The following is a 25,001-nucleotide window of genomic DNA, read 5'->3' as shown; positions in this document are numbered from 1 at the left end:
GCTAGAATATAAAGTTTGAAACAACTGTTTGTCAATGAATCACATAAATGACCCCATGCTATATGATATAGCCATTATAATCACAAAGTTTTGTCAACATTCCTTCTAGATTCTTCTGTCGGGGGTGTAGAGACATGTTCCCCAAGCTCACATCTTCCCCCAACACTGCCACGTCAAACTGAATTCTTTTCAGGCTGTGGGTGTGGTGCAGAAATCACTATATACATTTCAAAGGAACATTTTACTGAACTTAAAATATAATTTTTTTGTATTTTTGATTTTATAATGTTATGGTGATCAGTCTTTTGCACCTTTTGTTTTGTTAAGCCTATTGGTCTGAGCGCTTTTGCATATTTGCACTTTTTCTTTATGTAACTTTTTTTCTGTCCCCTGCAGTAGTGAAACACAAGCTTTCTTTATTGCTTACTTGCTTTTTCTTTCTTTCTTTCTTTCTTTCTTTCTTTCTTTCTTTCTTTCTTTCTTGCTTTTTATCAAATGAGCTCCATAAAAATGCATTAAAGATAAAAAAAATTGCTGTAAAAAGTTCAAATTTTTATTAGGTAAATTTAGAAATGTCTTATAAGCACAAAAGGATGTGTTTTATGCACGGACCACCTTTGTGTGGTATGTATTGTCCAAACACGTGGCTCTGATGTAAATTGCAATCTGTTGTTTACCGGAGAGAGTCTCTTTAAACATCTCAGTTCTCTCAAGACTTCAGTCTTGCATGTGGCAGATGCCTTATTTTCTACAGTGGCACAACACTCAAACTTTAGTTCTGTTTAAAAATGTTTTAAGAATATTTCCATATATGTTCGCTGAACCTCAGAAAATCTGCACAAAGGAGTCATTGAGTTATGTGCTGAGCTGGGGGCTGTGCCAAGCATGTATGATGTAAGATGTGAGCAAAGTTACTTCTTAACTGCTGATGCAGCATTTCATGTTTCTTTGATTTCTTATCGAAGAAGTGAGAAAAAGTTTCCATCATATACTGTTTTTGGTCTGATCTACAACCCCTAGGAGTTTTGTTTTGTTTTATTTTTTAATGACCATCTTTTATGGTGGGTACAGTAATCAGAAAAGTTTTTTATAGCACCGTAAGATGCATGTAATTGGAAAATAAAATAAAAGAAGTAGGCAAACCTCCCCAACAAGTATAACAGTCCATTTGCACATTAAGTCGGAAATATGAAGTATGATTTTGGCTCTTTCATGGCTAAAGGGAGAAAGACTATAATCCTTGCTCGGGCTGATGAGAATCAATGCCTGGGCCTATATGTGTTGCATTAATGAACAGACTCTTAGTCATTGTGGATGAGGAGTAATTTACTGTGACCTTAATCACTTTTACTAATTAAAAGCATGATGATTAGTTCTTACAGTTTAAATCCCAAAATTTGACTTGGTATGTTTAAGGTTTTAAGGTAATTATTCAGATAACCTTTCTTTTGAATTTAGAACAATAAGTAGCTTAACACACACATTTTTTTCAGCCTGCACCGTATTGACCACTAGATGGCGATCAAAGAAAGCAGTAGTGTCATACAATTGATGGCTTTCCTAAATTCAGAGGTATTTCTCTCATTAAACAATAAACAATGGGATTTTATGGTTTTGGTATTTCAAAATGTTTTTTTAAAAACAGCACCTTTCTGACTCCAGATTCATGACATCTATCCTTTGAGGGATCATGTATGCATGTTTAACAAATATGGGGGTTTGGAGATATCTGAGCAGCTAGATGCTGTGACCTACAGCTGATCAGAGAATAGGTGTACACTTTACTTTCAGAGGGCCTGATAATATCAGGGGACGCATTTACCCTGGTGCAACCTAAACAAACTTGTCCACACACACTGTGTGTCTCTCAAAAATGATCCCTAAAGTTCAAATAACCCACAACTAAAGCTATATATATATTATTTTTTTATGTTTTATTTTTTAGGCTTATGGTTCTTTGCTGCCACTATTTAATGAAATTTGTCCTACTATTTATTTGAAAGCACAACTTAATTTAACACTTATGATTATAATTTTTGTTTTCACAATTAGGGCTACGTTTAAATGTCTTTTAATTAAAAAATACAGTTTGTGAACAAGCAAAAAATGAAAGTATACTAGATCGATACATATGAGTATTACCAGAGACAATTTGGTATTACATTAAAAGTCTCAGTTTGAATAAAACTAAATAAGGATTCTTCGAAAATTCCCCTGATCCATGATGTAAATTGCGTGTGGTTTTATCTTTGACAAGTAATTTTATGTATAAATAAATGCTAAATACATTAAAATATAACAAATGTTGTATTTCAAGCTCAACATTGAAAAAGTCTCTATCCTTTACATTCTGGACAGTAGGGAGCACAATAAGACAGAGCAGCATGTGGCTCCGCCCACCTAGCATTAGCCCCGCCCATAAGCTGTCGGCAGCACTACTGCTGTCTCACTCCCATGAGCTCAAGCGCAGGTACAGCACTCATTAAGACAACACAAGAGCCGAGCAAACAAACAGCTTGTTCTTTGAGTTTAGACACTTTTTTATTGCTTCTAAACATGCTAGTCGTGTCTGCCAGTGCGAGTGCCTTTTAATTTGGTCTCATGTTCTTTTAATATCCTTTGGTTGAGTTGCTGTGTCAGTTGTTAGCTACCTGTCCCGTTAGGTGTGGAAGGCAGGAAGGAACGCACACAGGCAACGTTCCTCCAAAGTGAACAGCTACAGGGCAAACGCGTCTAGATAAGGTAAGAAAACCTGTTAACGTGTCTTTATTGTTCCTTTCTTTCATTTTGTGACCTGGTCCTTTTTTAAATGGTCGATGACCAAATGGTGAATAAACAGTTTAAATGTTGATGTATTATATGATGGTGATATAAGGCGATTAATGTAATAAGTTAAGTAATATTAAAAGGCAATCAATTTATTGAAAGGACGCAGAGGATATTATAATGCTGACAGGGCGCGGTAACGTTAATGGTCTTAAAAATCCCCAGCGAGTAAAACAAAAAGTTTGAGGGGTTTCCATGATGTCAAACATTTTAGTCACTACAAAAGATTACAAGTTCAGTAAGAGCTCTTTCATAACACAAATCGCGTTGTAACCATAGCAACAGTGGCGTCGTCTCATTTTCGTTAAGATTATTGTCATCAGACTTCAGTCATTTTACACATTAAAAGTATGTCACAGTGAGTGATTTTATTTAAATTCTTTTAAGACTAACGTTAGCTCTATGTTTATTAGTCAACTGAACAAGGAACGCCAAAAGACAGTTTGCTGAGCTCGAACATCAACAGATAGAAGATTTCAATATGAATATGGCTTACTCTGGTTTTGGCAGTGGGTTTAATTATTGTACATGACACTTATTAGTCATATTCTGACCATCACTTAAGTCAGTCATTAATAGAAATGTTGTTGCTGGTCCAACAAAGGATGTTGATCAAGGAAAAAGTTTGAATTGGGTAAATCACTTCAAGCACTTTAGATGATGTAATCAGTGCAATCATAATTTACATCACTGGTTGTTGGGCCAGATAATCTTGTTTCGTTTAATCTTGTAATCTGCTTGACTTGTTTGATTTTAATGCCGGTTTACCAGTTAAAGAGTTAAAGTTAACCCAAAAATCATTTACACACCCTCAAGTTCCAAACCTGTAAAAGTTTCTAATATTGACCACAAAAGATATTTTGAAGATTGTTGGAAACCAAACAGTTGACAGTAGCAGTTGATTGCCATAGTATGGAAAAAGCACAATGAAAGTCAATAGCTAATTCAACTCGAATGGTTACCAACATTCTTCAAAATTATTTTGTGTTCAACAAAACTCATAAAGGGGTGCAACAACTTGAGAGTGAGTAAAAGATGTCAGAATTGTAATTTTTGGGTGAACCTAACAAGAGTTAGAAAAAAACAAAAATGGACCAAAAGTTAAGAATATACCCACTGCTGACTGTTGCATGTTGTGAAACACACTCATGCTGGCTTTCATCTGCTCTGAAGAATATAGATCTGTTAGCTGAGTAACAGGAATCACTGTTGCCCATCTCATTTATCTAGCATGGTGGGTGTAATGTTGAATTATTCCTCCTTATCGTAAGTGAGCCTGGTGATGCTGTGAGATGACCTATTATTACTGTCAGTCCTGTGGGAGCTGAGCCATGTGCTGTCTTTGATTAGTTCACACCCCCCTCCCACATGTCAAGGAATAATGGACGAGACTCTGAGACTCAAAGCACAGCATTGCATCATTAGTGGACCCTTTTAAGAAGCCCGCATCTGATGAGGTCTACTTTTATACTTGGGGATCTTTAATCTTCATTGCGTTTGACGTTGGGTGATTTTTAACTTAGTACTTAAAGCAGAAATCTGTGGTTATTTGATAAGTAAAGATTTCTTAACTAAGTGGCAGCTTTTTAAATTAATTGTGAGGCCTTATTGGCTATGGCATGTTTGACTAGGTTGCCAAATTTAGCTAATTTTGGAGCACAGGTTGAGGCAAGGCAGAGATGTACTGTAGTGTTTGATGAAGTACTGGCTTGTATCATATCATCAGTCAGTAAACAAATTGAGGCTTTCTGCTGCACATCTATTCATAGTTTTCACATGATGTTACACCCTCATAGGAACGCCTACCTGGAGTGCAAAACAAGGCTTTGCTCTACTGCTTGCCAGTTATTTTGACCAGATTTGTGTTAAGTACTACTGTACTAAGACCTGATATTAAAAGACTAATTTCAGTATGCACCTTAATAATGATGCATGCTGTATACGTCAAGTAGATGTGCTAAGAATATGAACCCAACACATTAAATTGAATGTTAAACATTTTCCTATTGAAGACCACTAGAAATAAACTGCTTGATATGTGATTAAGTTTGTTGTGTTCATAAGTATAGAATTTAAGTATAGAATGATTTTTAACATTACCTTGTAAACCTTTATAGACAGACATGTTGATTTTAAAGCTAAATTGAAGGTGAAAAATTACATTATTCATGATGCTGTGAAGAAAATTCCACCAATCAGATAGCTCGGCAGGAACACTGCTCCCATGAATCACTTTTTTAATGTTGCGATTTACCTCATAGTTGGTTGGTTTGATTCATGGCCTGTAATGCTTTAGCAAAACTTTTTTTGAAATCCCTAAAGGGAAAAATCAATGGGAAAAAATACTCTCAGAAGTGACGCCACAGAAAAAGTGGACTTTGGCCACATCTGTTTGGTTGTACATAGCATACAGTGAATCATCAGTAAAGTGTATACTGATACCTTGTCCTCATCTTGAAATTCAATCAGCACCTGCATACAGCCATTGCCTTTTTTTCACTTTTGATAATCCATTACATCCAGTGCTTAATATGGATAACAAGTGCCCAGAACTTGCAGTTTGTTCACATTTCATTGTTCTTCAGTTGAGAGGTGATTAGAATACTTGTGACCTAAAACACAGGGAAAATTGAAAGGTATGTGTAATAATTCATGCCCTCAAGCTCTCTGCATCAGTCATGTGACTGAAACTTTGAACTGATCATGTATTGCATGTTGATCATTCAACCAGACTGCGCCTGTGCTTACTGCCTCTGAGATTTCAAGTGGAAAATGAATGGTTAAGGCTTTGATGGCCTTTGTTTTGGCCAGAACAATGTTCCCTCTGTGTCTGCATGCCTCGAATGCCTCTGTAAGGTGCTGGTTTTCCAGGGAAATGTTTCAGCACCTACTGTATTATTACGGTTTTATCCAGAATTACTTTCTTCTCACCAGTCCACTGGACTTAATCACCAAGGGTTGTTGCAAACTACTCCATTAGGGCATTATTTTGCTTTCAGCATTAGCATTCAGGAGGGCAGCAGGTTCAGCTGGATGGAGAAAGTGCCAAGCTCAACATCTCTCTGATCGGAGTGAGTGGAGCCATCTGAGCACAGTATGTTTATCCTCCTGGTTTGTTGTTTATTTGGCTCTGTCCCTGGTGTGTACGAGGTGGTCAGTCCTTCATTTTGTCTCACTCTTTTAAGATCTTTTTTTTTTCCCAAAAAATATTTTTCCCATGTAAGATTGTCCACTGATTTTGTATTTGATTTGGATTTTAATTTGCATTGAGAACATATCCTAAGACTATACTGTTTGAGTTCTTACATATTGCAACTAATTTCGTTTGTTTTGGCCAATATGGCAACAAAAACATGCCATATTTTTCGTTCCTGTCTGAACAAAGCCTTAAATGGCTCTCAAAACACAACCGGAAAAGCTTGGCAAAGGAGTAAATTCTAACCAGTGATGGTCGATTGCAGGCAGTCAGTTAGATGGCCAAGGAGGAATGATTAAATAAAGAACACCACTGAGCGGTGTTATGTCTTTAGCTCCATTACTCTCCTGAATAAATGATGGGGCATTAAATTAACCACATTTGATCTTTCAAAAATGGCGCTATTCCACATTAGCACAATGATGTGTGGAGTGAGGTTGGGTGCCTAGTCATCTTTGATCTTTCTGCTCGGAATTAAAACTATATTTCACTGATGTGCATAGATAAGGTTATATAGAAGATATATAGTAAGAGAATGAGAGAGATTCTTTTGTTTAAACAACTGTTATATGCACTCTGTTGCACAGTTCTAAAACCTGAGGTGAAAAATGTTGATAATAAATAAACCGTTATATATTTCATTCAGTACTGAAAAGAATGTTATTGAAAGAAGTGTCTAATGCTCACCAAGGCTGCATTCATCTGCTGAAAAATACAATAATAACTGTAATGTTATATAAAATACCTGTTTCATATTTGTATTTTAAAGTGCAGTTTATTTCTGTGATGTCAAAGCTGAATTTTAAGCAGCCACATGATCCTTCAGAAATCGTCTAATATGCTGATTTGGTGCTCCGAAAAACATTGTGCTGCTTTCTATTTTTGTGAATTCTTTCGATTAATAGAAAGTTCAAAAGATTTTTCATGAATAGAAAGTTCAAAAGCATTTGTTTGAAATACAAATCTTAAGGAAACATTATAAATGCCTATATGTATTGATTTTCTGTCATTTGTGTGTATACATTTTTATTTTTATTAGAGAATCCAATAGTTTAGCTAAATGGTAACATAATGGTAACATAACTGCAAATGTTGTGGTTGCTGATGAGGTCCCATGACTAGGATGGCATCAGCTGTATGTAGACAGTAGGCATCTAGGCAGCTCATTAGGTTTTGTAACCGAGCTAATCTGGATCATAATTAACTTGCAAATAGATTGTAATTGAAATTGTAATATTTCTAAATGTGTGAAGAGCTTCCCATTTGTTAAAATTAAATCGATATGGTGATAATAAACTGTAATATTGCAATTTCAAAAATTTTCACATTTCTGAAAAATGTAAAAAAAAAAAAAAGTTGTGTGTTGCAGGTCAGTCATGTTTTTGGCTTTTGTTCCTCTACAGTCTCACTTTTTTCTCCAGATGGCACCACCTTCTGCTTTTAATTAGTGCCAGAGAGGAACTAAAATATCCTGAGCCCAGCTCTCATCAGTGGCATTTTAAATCATAGACTGTCTCAAGACAGAGAGGAAGGAGGCGTCTGTAACACTATAGTGCTAGCCTTATAATTACACTGATGGGCATTTAGCATTGTAAAACGAAGGTAGTTGTTTTGTGAAAAGTTCTTTGTGTCATTTGTCGCAACTGCTAAATAATGCCTACTTTTAATTGGTTCCAGTTCATGGTGCTGAATTTTGCTCTCTGAATTTTTTTTTATTATAACATTTTAATTAGAGCCATAGTATAAATACCTTACATTGTCCTGACAGTGAGTGTTTCTTCCAAAAAGACATCAAGTGGAAAAATGACAGCATCTAACGGCCGTGTTCAAGGCTACAGTAGCTTGTATGATAGAGGAAAGGAACTTTATTTAACTCAGATCTACTACAGTGTCTTTAATCAATCAGAATAAGATCTTCCTTTGGATGCTTGTGTCTCAGCGTTCTGCTGACTGGGTTTTCCAGTGAAGATGTCCATGGTCTGCAAAAACTTTGATCTCTCCACCCAAGAGGACAGAGCCCTCAGCGAGTGAAAAATGAATAAGGAAACTCATTGGACATTTGACCCAGTTCATACCCTCACCGATCATGAGCAGTTCATCATGATTATGATAGCTGTCATGGCATGGCAGTCTATTAGTCATTTAGTAGTAGGAAGTTAAGGACTTGCTTATTTGTTTTTGATTGCCATGTGTCCCTAAAGCAGCCTTGTAACTAATTTACATGGCAGGGAGTGATTAAAAAAACACTTCCAATTAAATTAGCCTTTTTTTCCAGTTTTAAAGTCTTCTGTTATCTGTTATATAAGAAACAAGTTGGAATGGCATGCAATGAATGAGGTACGGTCAGGCATTATCGCAAAATAAACCCTGACAGGGTGATCATAACCCTGAAGAAAAGAGTAAATAATTTATTATTCTTATTTTTACTTCATTACAACAATCCATCAGCTTAGCAACTAAAATGTCAAACGACAGTGGTGCAATTTACAATTTAACAGTAGTTAAAGAAATATTTGACACACTGTGCTGCGTTTGACCAATTGGAATAAAGTATTCTAAAGAATTGTGTAAGAAATTTAATAAACTTTTCTTCTTCTTCTTCAAATACCATTATTGTGCAAAGACGAAAAATTCATAATGCAGTCCATTTTTACCTGCTCTAACATTTTGCATAATTAATTAGAATGTCAGAAATAAAGCATTTGAATCAAAACGTGCCATAGTTCTCAACGGCCCTCACAAATGATGTTGGATCTGGCCAAATGACAGTATGACTTACGGTAAGAGAGGTCTATTGTTTTCTTGACAGTATGAAGAATTGTGGCCTCTCGTCTCTCTCCATACAATTTGATTGTGGTGACATTTTTGCTCTGTGCCAGTGTAGATTGCAATCCCCATGCATTCTCTTCAGACTCATTTCATATCTGACGTGAGGTAATGACTTTTAAAAAAAATGACTTTGGTGTTTATGTCATTTGTGTCACTTATTTGCCCAGAGCTTTACAAGCAACATATTCTGCTGTCACATAAACATTTCCCATTGCAATATTTGTTTCATTCTCTGCCTTATAAAGGTTAGAAAACACTGCATAAATATGCAGTCATAATGTTGCTATGTCTGCATTTTGGACCCTCTGAAATAACGGATTTCCACATCAGCATTTTGTCATTCTCATTAGCATTCTGAGTGGGCTGTGCTCTGTGAAGTTGATGCATCTTTTCCCATTCTAGAATTCTTGGGCGAAACCGATCGATGTCTGAAATCAATCAAACATGGAGCTTTTGTCAAAATTCTGTCACCAAGAATAAACCTAATTGCACTTGAGCTGTTTTTCCATAAATAATTTAGCATCCAAGCATATTTTAAAAAAGCTCTTGTGGTCAGTGTAAATAAGTTTGTCAGATCTACTTCTGACAGCAGCTACTTCTCAGTGTTTTAATTACTGATCAACCAATACATATTTTTAATGTCTGATGGCAATCAGGATTTATAGAAAGTAGAGTAAAAATGGAAAATGTCAAGTAAGTATATCCTGGTCAAAATATCAGTCTTTCATTAGTTGTGATATATTTTACTGGGCACCAGATATGCTGGTTGTTTAATTGTTTTGTTGTTTCAAATGGTTTAACTGGTTACACAGGTTAAATGTCCTGCAGATGTATCCGTCTTTCTTTTGGATTTCTTGAAGTTGCAAAATTATTTGCAAGAGTGTTTAGGATTCGTAGTGTGAAAATAATCACCGACGGACTGAACGAGACGCGAGAGAGTTGAGAGAGGAAGACCGCAGCCAGATCCAGTTATTATAAGAGTCTTTGGACTTAGAAAGTTGCAGTTTAGGGTTAGCATAACTTTATCTTATCTTATTTACAAAAGAGTTGAACCAACGTTTGATTTTTATTTGTTTTCATAGCAATATTTGGCATCGCCACGACTTAAAAAAAGCCCACTGGAAGGTTATCACTGACCGGTACCACATTCGGTAAGGAAAACTCAAAAAACAACTTATTATCTGTCAGAAACATTATCAATTCTATCAAGAACAGTAGCATTTAACACTAGTACACATCTGCTTCACATAAGGAGCATGCGTTGTACAACCACAAACGTTTTTCATTGTACAAAAAGAGCTAATGCATCCTTTTTTTTTTTGCTTAATAGGCAAAAAGTTTCTCCAACAATATTCTTGGAAACAAACTCCCAACACCCCAAAAATTATTTCACCACCAACCGCAGCAGCTCCGCTGTTCTTCCTCCACTCAGACTCTGTCTGTGTTTATTTAGGTGGAAGAGGTCAAGTCCGAACTGTTGCCTGAAGTGTTTTAAAAATCTGTGAGGTCACATTCACTCCTTCGTTGTAAGGGAGTATTTCTACTCAGGCCTTGTGCAAGGTATTTGGCAGTTTTGAGCAAACAGATGGTCACTGGAATATCTTTTAGTAGTTCTAGAGAGAGTGAGTAGGGGGGGCGCTGACACAGCATTGGAACGCTTCCATTTAGGAGGGAGTCAGACATAAACAGCCTGTTAATATCAGTCAGGTCATGGCAGGGCCTGTTCATCTTCATCATCACCACCCCTCTGTGTAGTACATTGTCCATGGTGCATCGTCTAGTTACCGAGGTTTAGTATTTAAATAAAAACAACATGATTTAAACTGATTCGATACATGATTTAGGCTAGGTAAATGCCAGCTTGGCTGTAAAATCATATTTGTTATTGTCTTCATGCTGAATTCTCATGCTAATAAATATGTTCTCTTGTAATTAACAGTAAAAATGGTGTTGTGGATACTATACAAAATATTTCATGGAAATTATACAAACTATTCTTTAAGGAGCAGTTTGTTCCAGTTCAGATGGATGCAAGCTTAAGAAAGCAATTTGTGTCCTCCTGTGGAAAAATGCAGCACCTCTGTCCTGTAAATCAATCAGCTTTGACATCTTACCACTGAATAAAAACAAAATGTCCGCAACCTTTCCCTAAGGCAAAGAGGCAATTTCTATCATTTTCGGCAATTGTCTCTTCACTTGTCAAGGGCCGATGGTGGTCATTTGTAGCGCATCAGTTTGAGGAGCCCTTGATTGCCTGAGGTTACTTTGACCTGAGTATGTAGTAAAACATGTTTCAGATGCTAATTGTAGATTGACTCACATAGGCCTTTTCTGCCAATAGGTGTGGTCAATTTTAGCATTTTTCAATGAAATCCAGTTATTTAAAAAGGAATCCACCTAGATGGGAATTTCACTTGAGGGTGAAGAATGCTAAGCAGATTTCCCAACAAGTTCCTGTTAGTCACATGGATTTGCCACCCTGATCAACAAAAAGCTGCTTGGTTTGAAAGTCACTTCTATATCAGGGTCATGCATTGCTATGCTATTAACAATGAACCTTTTTGCCAACAAAAATTAGTCTAAATTTCACTGTGACCACACTTTGAGAGTGTCAGTGTTACTGAGGATTTTATTTTATTTTTTTATATTTTTTGCTATAGGAGGTTCCTTTTTAACTCAACCTTTCCCTTCTACACTAATCTGAGATGCAAACTGCTGAACCGTTTCCCTTAAAGGATGCTGTTTGTTACCGTTTCGTGGCAATAGGAAATTAAGCAGCAGAAAAAGAGAATATTGTTCCTAAACTCTCACCCATGTCAGAGCCCTAAAAATATGGTCCAAGAGTCAGCTAGACATGAAACTCCCTCTACATCTGAGAGAGCTTCACGTCAATTGACAGAAACTGATTTTGAACCTTACTGGAAGACATTTCATTTTATGCATGTGTATATTCTAAATCCATGCACAATTCCACTAAAAAGTGATTTTTCTTCTCAAGTGCTTAACCATGTTTACCTACTCCCTTTCAATGGATAATTAAATGAACTGGTGATCCAGCAAAAAGTTGTTATATTTAAAGAGACTGTAGAGTTTTCAATTGCAATGCAACTTGACCGTGGTCTTGTGTAATAGCAGGTTTTCTGTTTCTGAGAGTTCTGTTGAGATGAGGAACAGCTGACGGCTGCATTTCATCTCTAGTTCATAACAACAATGACTAATCCTAATTATTTTAACCTCCTGCTTGTGTTTATTCATTGTGCCATTTAATGTTTGGATATTAATGGAAAAATACATGATGATTTATTCTTCTTTACATTACTTATTTTCTGGCATGCAAACATTAAAAATGTAAAAAGTCTTTCAGCCACGTCTTGCACGACCAGATCAAATTAACCCCATAATTAAGACACCTGGTCTATAGATTACCAGTCCCCTCCTAGATCTGCCACACGCACAATAGTAAATACAGAAGATGCTTAATTATTCAGTAGTTCTCCAAGATGGATTCTCTTCTCTTCATGGGAGTGCAAGAATAATTGCTTTCTTTGCAATTAACAAACCCTGACAGCTAATTTACAGAAACACAAGCTCATTGAAACTCGTTTTGGTTATGTAAGAAGTCATTTATGTCTTATAACACGCCCTTGAAAAAGCATATTTTAGTCTGGCTTGTAAAAAGTTTTTCATATTTAAGTCCAACAACATGGATTGTTTTTGCTAAAGCAGATTATCTGATGCAAGTACAATATTGCAGCCTTTACAGATTCGTCACTGTTGAAATTGATTAGAGTCTATCCTAATATTTTTTTCATGAGCCTTTAGGTGATTTCTGAAGTAGGCATTCATGAGACCTTGGTGACGTAAACTTGATCCCATTGCTTTGTTGGCTCATCTAAATGCCAGATATACCTCTCACCAGCGCAGTGCACATGAAAGGCTGCTGCTGGTGGTCTCTATTCTCTCCGTGATGTCCCTGATTACTCTTAAATGATTCATTTAGCAGATAAGCAAACAAGGTATTCAGAGATATGATGTGCCATGCTTATAAATAGGGGAGCCCTCATGAGAGGCAGACTAGAGATGAATTTGGATAATTTTTAAATTGTGTACTTTTTCAACACGACTTGTTTTCTTGAACTTAGTTTCTGTGTAGATTGTAATTTTTGTTATTTTTGCAAGTTTCATTTAACTTTCTGAAAGTGTACTGCTCCAGTGATTGGGCTTGCTAGGATTTTTAAGTCTTGTGCTCATCAATGCTGTATTTATTTGATTAAAAATACTGTAAGAAACTGTAATAATGTGAAATATTATTACACAATATAACGTTTTTTTTTCTTTCTTTTTTTCTTTTTTGTAAATTTCAAAATGTAATTTATTCCTTTGATGCAAAGCTGAATTTTCTGCCATTACTCTAGTTTTTAGTATCACGTGATCATCTAATATACTGATATGCTGCTTAAGGAACATTTCTTATTATTGTAAATTTTGAAAACAGGATTCCTGAGCCTTGCTGAATAAAAATAGTAATTTGTTTATTTTAAAATAATTAAATACTGACCCCAAACTTATTAAATGCACATATAAACAATTTCTTAAACATAAAACTTTTAAAGCAGATTTGTAGCACTTCTCAGTCAGCTTTTTTTTTCTCAGTGCTTGGATTTGTACAAATGAAAAGCTGTCTCATTAAATGACAGTGTTTTGGCTGATGCCAGTGCTGCTCTGGCTTCCCAGATAAGGGTTCCAGAGGCTTAGTCCCTCGCTCAAAGAGACTGATAAGCAGGGGGAAATCTCCAAGCTGAGGCTGCAAGAAGAGGAATTTATTCTCTTGGGCAATTCAGCGATGATTACTACAGGCACTGTGCCGATCTGGTGACTGGCACACATGAACACGAGAACGGCTGTGGGTCAACAACTGTTACGCTGGCAGTTTTCAGGTGTTGATAGGATCCACAGACAGAAAGACTCTCTTACGCATAAAAAAAAAAAACTTAAACATCGTAAAAACAAATGTTGTGAATTGATTATAATTTTCAGCCATTATTCTAGTTTTCAGTATCACACGATCCTTCAGAAATCATTCTAATATTTTGCTGCCCAAGAAACATTATTGTCAGTGATGAAAACTGTTATGCCGCTTACTACTTTTGTGGAAACCATGATAAATGTTTATTTTTTTTCAGTATTCTTTCATGAAAAGAAAGTTAAAAAGAACATAATCTATTTGGAATAGAAATCTTTTGTAACAGCATTTCATCTTTTTATCATTTTAATGCATTCTTGCTGAATAAAATAATACATTTCTTTAAATTAAACCTCTAACTGGCACCAAACCTTTGAGCAGTATTCAACATTGATAACCACAGTTTGAGTATAAAATGTGAAATTGAATGGTCAGTTTTAGGAATTATGGATCTGCTATATTTAGAGGATCTGGAATGGCATTGAGCAGTGACATTGTTGGAAATTGACTCGTTTCACCACTGCTCCCATCATAAGATTTATGGATATGTCAGCCGTTTGAGGTGTCACATGGTGCTAATGCTAATCTGCTGTTTGTTTTATGCAGTGCTCTGTGTGTGTCTTTCTACAGGGTCTTTGGTGATCAGTGGGATGATAGTGAGGCAGGTTGGAGTCCGGATTGAAGGAGCATGGTGAAGCACCAACCATTACAGGTCTATGAGAGACAGTTGTGTTTGTCATGTCTAACCGGCATCTACGGATGCCGCTGGAAACGCTACCAGCGGTCACATGATGACACCACCAAGGTGAGTTATCCTGTCGCTAAATTATCTGGCTGTGATGTGAAGACTTTATTACAGCTCAGATCCCACAGCTAATGTTTTAGATGTCACAGTCTAATTTATCACGCGTATGTTATTTGACCTGAGTTTTTATGCAAACAGTTTTGATTCAGGGAAGTGTTTCAGGACAGATTTCTGTGAATAGTATTTAGGGCAGGTTCACACTGCCCCCAAACAAATGCAATATTTCAAACAAGCAAACGCTGGCTTCAGTGATTTCTTTTTCAAATCAGACTGTATTGATACAGCACATTTGTTGTTGTGTGGAGTCCTTTAGAAAGCCATTTAGGTTCATAAGGTTTAAGTAACAACCTATACATATGTGGATTGTTTTGAAAGCATAATACGCTCTTAAAAATTAAGGTTCTTTATTAGCATTCTACAAAGAAGCTTTAAAATTTGTGGACCATTTCCATGGCGCAAAAGGTTCTTTATAATGGAAGGTTCTTTAAATGATTAATGTTATTGACATTAAGAAAAAAAAAGTTTCTTTAAGAGCTGTACACAGAAAGGTTCTTTGGGAAAACCAGAATGGTTTTCTATTGCATTGCTACTTAAAATCATTTTTGGAACCATTATTTTTAAAAGTGTAGGTAAACAAGGATTGGAATTTAATCAGGTCACATGTTGAGTCATAGTTTCTGTGAAAACTTTTCTGAGAAGATCAAAGTCTCGATTAGTCAAGGGTCACGGCTCAGTATGGGTCAGAAAATCATTAGTTGATAGTGAACACTGTGTTTCCTTGTGTTCTTTATTCGTCACTTAGATCAATGTGACACCTCTATCATTGTCTTTGTTTTGTGCATAGACCTAGATGATGTAGTGTCAATATGAGAAAGAAACTCCAGGTCATTAAAAGGTCAGCTGAAGCTCTGAACACTTGGCCAGCCATTTAAATTAATTTTTTAGTGTATTCATAATCAACATTTCCACTGTAAACATGAAATTACCAGACCTTATTCAGTAATAAAATGGAAAAGTGAGATGGAAGCATTTAATTACTGATTTTACTATTTTTAACGATGTTCTAGAACTTGAGTCCTTTTGTTTAAGGGTCTTTTGATTGGGGTTTGCTTTAGTGGAGTCAAGTATAAGTAAGTAACGAACATTTAAAAGTACTTTTTGTCTAGGATACTGCTTCTGTACAATTAATTAAAGGACATGCGCTGAGCATCAGGGGAATTGTGACGTTATTTATGTGTGCTGAAAGAGCCATCTCTCCAGACTGCCAACAAATGGTATTAATCTCATTGCCTAATGTAGTGAGCGAGACCAAGTGTCCACGAGGAGGATGTCCTGCTTTAGTAAAAGACTTTAATCAAAGCATTGGAGGTCTGCATAACTTTTTACGTTATTAGAATACGTAGCTAGAACAGCAGCTGTGGATTTGTGTGTGTCATGGGAATGTGTGCTTTCATGTTGTACATACTTTTCATTTTCCACTGTAAGTGTAACGCTAATAAACATCCTCTAGTTTATTGTTTTCATTTTCCATGGTCTCTCCAAATAGTTGCAGTGGCTTATGAACACACAAGTGGTAATGGAACACCTATAGGCCTGTCTTTTCATTCAGTGATTTTTTTTTTTAATTAGGCTAATCAAATATCCCTGAAGGTGAATTTATTAATGTTTGCTTTCCTTCAGAGAGAGTTTTGCCTTTGAGCATTACTGTTTTCAGATGTGTACTCCGTAGAGGTCCCTGTGGGAGAAAAGAGTTGGGACACAATTGCTTGTCAGAGGATCAGGCTGTAAGATGAGACGCAAGCGAAAGGAGAAGACTTTGTGTTGAAAATCAGTGACACAGATTTTGACTGAGAGCTGGAGAGATGGTTGTCAGAGAAACCAAGATAAAGTTGGAGGCTTATCAGTACAGATGCATGTCGATAATGAAAGGAGGGCCATAACAAAAGACCAGGGAAACTACATTAATTACGAAATAATCTGTTGGGAGTAAGTTTGATTATCACTTGCAAACTTTATTTTATTTTACTATATCCTTGTTATCGGTGCTTACTCATATTACAGACAATAAAATAGGTGAAAGAATCCATGAACTTTAACATGAACTATATTTTTCTTTTCCTTAAATTATAATCATTTAAATTGCATGATTTTTTTAATGTAATTTTAAAGTGTTTTTGATATTTTTAAAATTAATATTATATACAGTATATATAACATGTATGAATTATGCATATACAATATATAATTGTAAAGGTGTGTGTGTTAATGTACTCTATACACACACACTTAATAATTTTATAATTTGTAATTTAATTATTCATTTAATATAAAAATATAGATTGGACATGGTAATATGATAATACAGTTTTTTTTTAATGCATTTGATTCTTTATTAATTTTTTTACATGTACTATGGCATTCCATCGTATTGAAGTGAATACCATGATAATTGCATGCGATGATCATTCCTTTCTGTTTTTCTGTAGTACTGTATTTCTATTTGAAACCATTGGCCTTCCATGGTACCATGCTCAGGGTATGTGTGTGAGCTTGCTTTTTAACCTTTTGTTGGATTTAGAACATAGTGTGTCAACTAGATGGAGAGATGCATCAGATCTACAGTCAGAGTGCAGTTGGGTCAATGCCCACTTTAATAAAATGATCCATAACAGATAAGTTGTATATTTCCATTTTAACTCCACAAAAGAAGACTAAGCCATTGCCCTAGTTTCCTGTTGTTCTCTGGCTCTCAGCTGCTTGTACTGTGCTGTCAGCGATTTCGGCTCAGTCTTGACTGTCCGCAGCGGTAGGCCTGACCCTGTCCACAGAAACAGCCAGTTCAGCTGTCTGTGAGAGCGAGAGTGAGATAACCAGACCAGAATGCACTGTGATGTCAATTCTCAATGAATACAGCTAATGTAGTTTCCTGTCACTTTTAAATGAAACAGGATATGCTGTCTTTACTCATACATAAAAACTTGACCTTTGTTCCATCCTGCCACAGTTGATAGTTTCATTGTCCAGGTCTCACCCTCATATGACACACTAAACTCTGAGCTGAGAGACCAGGGATGATGCTGAGCGCATCCATATTTCATGATTCCAGACTCAATCTGTGGAACCATTGGAGCGGAGAGATTCTGTCTGGCATTTCAAACTCAATACAAAGCCTTTGTGCATTAACCCCAGTAGAGCATGGTGTACAGTGGTCTAACATGACTAGTTCTGTTTGACTCTTCTATATGAAGCCTGTCTTTGTGTCTGGTAAGAGTGTTTGTGTGTAAGAGAGAGACTTGTGTGTTCGTCTCCTGTTTAAGCTGTAAGTTGTGCTCCGCTGAAAAGAGATCCCTCCTCAGTAATAATTGAGAGTTTTTCCATTTACGTATACCCAACACAAAGGGCACGTGAAAAGGAGTGTCATTTTCTCCCACAAGCCCCTGTGTGGTCTGTGCAAAGCCAATATAGCTAAAAAAAACAATACCAGCAGCGACATGTGGTGAAATAACTGTGATGCATTATACACAGTGCCGCTCAACCGCTTGAGGTTGTTATGGGTTTTTTAAAGAAGTCTCTGATGTAGGGCTGGGCGATATATCTAACGATATGATCTTGCGCATCTAGTCAGTAAATCTGGTTCCGTGATTAGCGCTAAAATGCCATCACCTGTTTATAATTGGAGCGGCACTTAATAGACAGAGCCCTAGATCACTTACAAGCTATGCAATATCGCGTTCATTATATAAGATGATTCATCTGGGATAATGAACACGATATTGCGTAGCTTGTCAGTGATGTACGGCTCTGTCCATTAAGTGCTGCTCCATTTGAAAGCAGGTGATGGCGATTTAGCGAACCAGAACCAGATTTACTGACTAGATGCGCATGATCATATCGTTCGATATATCACCCAGCCCTACTCTGATGCTTAACAAGGCTGCATTTATTTGATTCAAAAATGCAGTAAAAAAGTAGTAGTTATTGTTAAAGATAATTTGAAATAACTTTTTATCACATTGGAAAATGGTTGTGCTGCTTAATATTTTTCTGATACATTTTTCACTCTTGCTAAATAAAAGTATTAATTTCTTTAAAAAGATGCTGCCAAAAGCTCTCCGCGGGATCTACACAAACACTCTCAACAGTTCCCCTCTTTTCTCAGTTTTGTTTTTGTCTGAGAGAGGATGACAGCTAACGTTAGTGATTGACAGTAAGGAGTAAATCACAATGTGTGGTACACATGCATCAGTGACGGAGTGTACAGCTACAGTAGTTGTTGACTTTGCTTCCATTCATACAACACACATTAACTGAAATCACTCTTTTTGAAATTTGATTGTGAGTCACTGTTTATATAATGGGGCTGTCAATCTCTTTCATAACAGTTTTTTTCTATAAACAACCAGTAGTAAGCCTCCAAACAGGACTGCTATCATCTCCTGCTGCAGTGTGAGCATAGCATGTGTTTGAATGTTTAGCAAACCCAAAAGTTTTACTTTTGAAAAATAGTAAAAAAAAAATAAAATAAAAATAAATATATATATATATATATGTATATATATATATATATATATATATATATATATATATATATATATATACATACAAAAAGTGTAGTGATATGCCAGTTATAGCATTAACCAACCACTGATTATGTTAAATGTGATTAAACCTGGATAATTTTCACAATCACGCTGCTTTTTCTTTGTTATTATCTAGTCATTTGCATTTACAGTTTCTGTTCATGTTTCCTGACTATGGTATTCAAGGTTTTGGTGCATCCTCATAATTCCCTCTCACTCTCATGTTGTTTCAACTTGAATTACTTGCTTCTATGGAACATAAAAGAAGATATTTTGAGAAATGTCTCTGTATTCTTCATCAATGGTCACCAAAATTGCTTGGTTACGAACATTCTTCAAAATTCATAATTTTTTTGTGTTCCATAGTTGTAAGAATATCATACAGGTTTGGAACAATGTAAGTAAATAATGACTATCCCTTTTAACACCTCACTGGTAAACAAAGTTCAATTACCTTGTGGTCTGGTGAAAACACTGTTGTATGTTAAAACGTTCCCCTTTTTCAGTCGGTACTGAAGGTAGAGTGTCACCACAGACATGATGCGCAATGACAGATGGTGGCTCTACCCATGTACCCGCTTACAGCATGTACAAAACAACCACAGACCAACCAATCAGTGTTTTTCCTCAGGCTGAAGACTGTCATTTCCAGTCAGTTCGAAGAAACTCGGAGACATGTACATGCATCTTTAGACAGCAACAGACTGGGGCTCTTAAACACTTGCCATCCTTCAGTAAAACAGATTAGGTCTGTGATTACATTCTGTTCTCTAGATGCTGTATTGCACATAACAATCTGTTCAATGTTCTTCATTTACTTGGATTCACATTAGGAAGACTTTGCTTTAAGATTCTCCACTCCAGTGCTGTTGCAGTCATTCAGGGCTCATGTTCACAGCATTCATAAATGGCTTTGATGAACTAATCTATGGGCATGTTATCTAGTGCCAGCTTTTCCTACAAGGTGACCTACAACGCTTGTTCTTGTCAGATTTAATCTTTCCCTGTCTGTCAGCATGCATTATTATTAGGTTATGCTTACATTGGAGAAAATCAAAGAACGATGTTAAAGGTATAGTGAGGTAGGTACAGTATAATACTTACTGACTTTCACTGTATAGACACAGAGACATTTTTCCAAATGGCATTTTCATTCATTTTTATGTTCTTCAGCAGAAAAAGTCAGGTTTGGAATGGCATGAAGGTGACTAAATAATGACAGAATTTTCATTTTCAGATCTTGGTTATTCAGTGCTTTTGAATAGAGATGTATGTGCATCTGACATTTAGTTCATTGTCATCCTTGTTTAAAATACATATTTTTGCATATTTGCAAAGGCGGTACTCTATGTGGCGGCCGACACATTATTGACCAACAATGATTTTACATAATTAACATCAGTGGAAAACTTTGAATACCATAAACATGTAATTTCAAGTGGAAATTAGTCCTGTCCACAGCGTTTTCAAGCATATCTGGCTGTAACTCTCAGGCAGACATTGTTGAGCTTTTGTGAACTACTTTCAGGACCAAAAACACCCTTATGTAAATACCAACACACTAGTGAGAATGTACTGTACATTCACCTCTTCCACTACACAACTGGTCTATTCAGTAGAAATGATCTAACTAACCCATAAAGCTCTAAGCACTAGTAGTGTTAAAATTGAATCGGTGAGGGTTAGTAAAGGTCATTTTTGCATAATCCTTGTTATACAGCCACATTAAAATTCCAAATACATTTTATTTTCAGTTGTGTAGTCCCATATCGATAGTACACCAGTATAATGATCACTCTGTGAATAAAACCTCTTTTGCTTGAAAAGTTCTGTTAATGGATTACATGAAATATGTTCCAGACCAGGTCAGTGCACTTTGGACAAAGGAACTTTATTTGGCACCTTGCTTATGGATGGGATTTACCGCTGAGGGACTATGAAAAGACGTTGTTCAGCTACTCCCCTACTGTACCTTTTCCACTTCCATTTTTCAATCTGCTCACTTCCACCCTCTGCCTCTCCTTCACTCTCTCACATCGGGAAGCCGGCCTCCCCGTGTTCTTTGCCCTTTGCCTCTGTGGAATAGATATTTAGCAGTCAGTGGAATTTTGAACTACAGTTGATGCCTCAAGGGAGTAGATGTGTGCGGCAAATACTTACAGTATTAATAAATTATATGATTCCGGGGCGTCAAAGTCAAGGCACTCCAAAGAAAAGCTGCTTTTTGCTGTCTGTCTTGTTTTGGGGCAGTGGTTCAGCTTGGCTTGGTTGTTTGCTCAGGAAACGCTAAAAAAGCTGTTTGCTAAATTTTCATAATTGCAGCCAGTGCTTGGCAGATCTTAGTCTGAGATATTGTTATCATTCCCAATTCCCATATTTCAACATCGGATAAGCCTGTTTAACTTAATGAAGATAATTAAAGGCAGCCGCTGTATCCATGCCATTTCACCCCACCTTAACCAATTAGAGGCTTTACAGCGTTAAAACAAATGTGCCATGCAAAGCTTTGCCAGGATCGTTTTTAAAGGGAATTGTTACTTTGGTTTTCTTCATAGAAGTGTTTCTGTGTCTGACATAACTCTGTGATTGTTACGAGATGTTCAAGGTTCAGACAGTAGAAACGCTGTCATAGATGCACAATACAAATTCAACTCTCCCCTCAGGAAATAGCTGAAAAAGTGAGTTTACTTTGAGATCAAGTTGTGGAGTCTTGCTGTCATCTCAGATCAGTGGGAGGGAATGAAACAAGGCTTTTGAAAACAAGCTTTTTGAGGCTTAATGATGAGGTAATATTCTCGTTTAGAGGAGACACAGTTTGCCGCCCAGCGCTGCTCTGAATCCCTCCTGTTAAGATGTATGCTGCCTGTTGCTCAATGGCCCTGATGATGTCATGGCAATCTGTTCAGCTGCTACAACCACATGAGTGCCGAAAACACAGTGTTTTATCAATTCATGTGCTGAACTATTGTCATCTCCTTAAGGTTGGGTGTTCAAGGTTATGAAGGATAAGAAAAAAAAAAATCTGAAAGACTTGCATTGAACAAAGGGACCTGAGCAATATCATAACCTGGGGCTCTTTTGTTAGCATCTACCTAGCAGCTGCTTAGCAACATGGTGAAAGCCAATCAGAGTTAATTAATAACGGTATAGTAACACCCTTAAACCACGAATACTCTACTATTGTGGTAATGACTTTTGGCAGGTGATGTCAGTGCTGATTTTTCTCAGTCTGGTGCCATCTTTTAAAGTCGTTAGAAAAATCATTTGGAAAAACAATACTGCATTTGATATTTGACCTGTTTTATGGTGTGATATTGATTTGGTGCATTCAGACAGTCTGTGATGCTGATGGGAGATTTGTAGTATTTTTCTATTCCGAATTACCCATAATCCTCTTTATGCATCTATATTTAGGCATTTTTGGATGATGGGGCTTAGGAATTTATACATGCTTTCTAACTGCTTTTTATGAACAAAGCGGATCATTCATTTCTGAACAAAACTGTTTTTTTATTTAATTTTTTTTATTTAATTAATTTAAATTTAAATATTTTTTAAATAAGAGCTTTTGATCTGCATGTTCTTTACTGTGCAGTGAGAAACGTGAATTTCTTTATGTAACCAAGAGTAATCTTTCTTAACAGAATTTTATTTTATTCGATTTAACCACATCAAGGTTTTTATTATTGTGGTGGTTTATACTTATAATCTTATGTCCACTTTTAGTCTATTTTCCAAAACAAAAAACCTTATGCAAATCATGTAAAGGAATTAGAGGAAGTTGTTGGCCATGTACGGGACTGGCACTTAATCCCTAGGATAGATTAAAGAGGAAAGCCATTAGGAAAATGACTATGATTTGAAAAGTATAGTAACATTAGTCTATTCCAACATTAATTCATTCAGAAATAAATGTTTTATTTGTTTTTCATAGTTTATGGAATTGCACACTAGCCACTTCATTAATCCACAAACCCAATTTCATTGTGTGTCATAGACATTATAAAAAAAAAAAAAGAAGACAAAGTTGGTCATCATTTAACCAAATAAATGGTAGTATTTTAAGTGCGGCCATTATTCATGGTACATTGGTTATTGTGCCAAGGGTGCATTTGTGCAAACAAAATGTGTGGGAAGTGCCAGTGAAATGCTAAAAAGAAAATATTCTTGACTGCTTTACTGTCTGTGTGTGAGAAAAGTTAATAGAGAGCCAGTCTTATTGGAGAACGGAGAACATACAGCATTGTGACAGTATGGACTAGGGTTACACGTTAGCCTAGAAAATATCTTACCAGATTTGCTGAAATTTTATTCAGTCATTCCATCCAAGAACAGATTTGGAGAAATTTAACATTACATCACTTTCTCCCCAATGGGTCCTTTGCAGTCAATGGGTGCCGTCAGAATGAGTAACTGATAAAAACATCACAATAATCCACAAGTTATTAACACATCTCCAGTCCATCAGTTAATGGCTTGTGAATTACTTGTGGAAGTGATATATTGCTACATTTCTAAAAGTCTGTTCTTAGAAAGAATTAAACTATCTACTAATCTACATCTTGGATGGCCTGAGGGTGAGTAAATTATAGAACATTTTAATTTTGAAGTACCGTATTTTCCGGACTATAATTTGCACCTGAGTATAAGTCGCATCTGTCAAAAAATACGTCATGATGAGGAAAAAAACATATAAGTCGCACTGGACTATAAGTCCCATTTATTTAGAACCAAGAACCAAGAGAAAACATTACCGTCTACAGCCGTGAGAGGGTGCTCTATGCTGTTCAGTGTAGACTACAGGAGCACTGAGCGTTATAGAGCGCCCTCTCGCGGCTGTAGATGGTAATATTTTCTCTCGGTTCATTTCAAATTAATTTTGATAAATAAGTCGCACCTGACTATAAGTCACAGGACCAGCCAAACTATGAAAAAAAGTGTGACTTATAGTCCGGAAAATATGGTAAACATTTCCTTTAATTATTGCAGATTTGAAGTCAATTTAGTTTTTGTATTTCCTGTAAATTTTTGATGTTTCTCTTAGTTAAATTAGTTGAGAAAGTAAGAGTTGAATGTTGGCAACAGAAAGGCCCTTTCATTTACCCTTCAGAGAGCAGAACTAATGTTTCACTAATGAATCTGTGATGAAGGCAGATCTCACTGTTAAAGCCGTTCTATTCATATTAACTGAGTTTAATGTGATATACAGTCATGACCTGAGGCGCTATGAAACTTCTATATTAAATTTCACTAAATCTTTCAACAATATTTTGAAATATTTGTTCTTGAGGTTATCTTTTGGCACAGTTTCTCAAAGAGGCTGTATTAATTCATGCTGCGGACATATTTAATAATACTTAATAATGTTGATAGACACAAATTATGTTACAGATTTATTAGAATTTTTAACTAAACTATTTTTATTTGTTGTGTTTCTTTGTTCTAGTGGGAGTGTTTGTGGTCCTTCATTCTCTTCTGCACTTTCTCCTTGTTACTGGTATGGTTTTACTTCTGGTGGGAGGCCCACAATGACTACAGCGAGTTTAACTGGTGAGTAGGCCTTATAAAATCACACACTTTCATCAACGATCCCACAATCTCTGTTTCTCTGAAGAGACATATCTAAGAAACTCATGCTCAAATCCTATGCTTAAATTAATCCAGAAGTTCATGGAAAGGTCTCTGATAGAACAGTTGCATGTCATTGTAATAGCTTCATGGCATACTATGCAGTGTATACTGTATACGTCATACTACTTTTAGTATGTAAAACAGTATGCAGTTTACAATTAATTCATAAGG

General features: G+C 36.2%; 1 protein-coding gene across 3 annotated transcripts in view; it reads left to right on the top strand.

Moving 5' to 3' along the window:
* Positions 1 to 2,434: 2,434 nt before the first annotated feature.
* Positions 2,435 to 25,001, top strand: part of LOC113114840 (glycerophosphodiester phosphodiesterase domain-containing protein 5-like) — a 38,540-nt gene continuing 15,973 nt past the window's right edge. For 2 of the 3 annotated variants that reach the window (XM_026281907.1, XM_026281908.1), the window contains exons 1-3: positions 2,435 to 2,742; positions 14,445 to 14,619; positions 24,646 to 24,749. In XM_026281907.1, coding sequence (XP_026137692.1) covers positions 14,503 to 14,619; positions 24,646 to 24,749 — 221 coding nt within the window. In that variant the 5' untranslated portion in view covers positions 2,435 to 2,742; positions 14,445 to 14,502. The remainder of the gene's footprint in view (positions 2,743 to 14,444; positions 14,620 to 24,645; positions 24,750 to 25,001) is intronic. The other variant, XR_003293791.1, reaches the window with a different exon arrangement.

This window comes from Carassius auratus, chromosome 15 (assembly GCF_003368295.1).
Source record: "Carassius auratus strain Wakin chromosome 15, ASM336829v1, whole genome shotgun sequence".
NCBI lineage: Eukaryota > Metazoa > Chordata > Actinopteri > Cypriniformes > Cyprinidae > Carassius > Carassius auratus.
The sequence above is the reverse complement of the archived record's forward strand: the minus strand, read 5'-3'. Positions and strand labels throughout refer to the sequence as shown.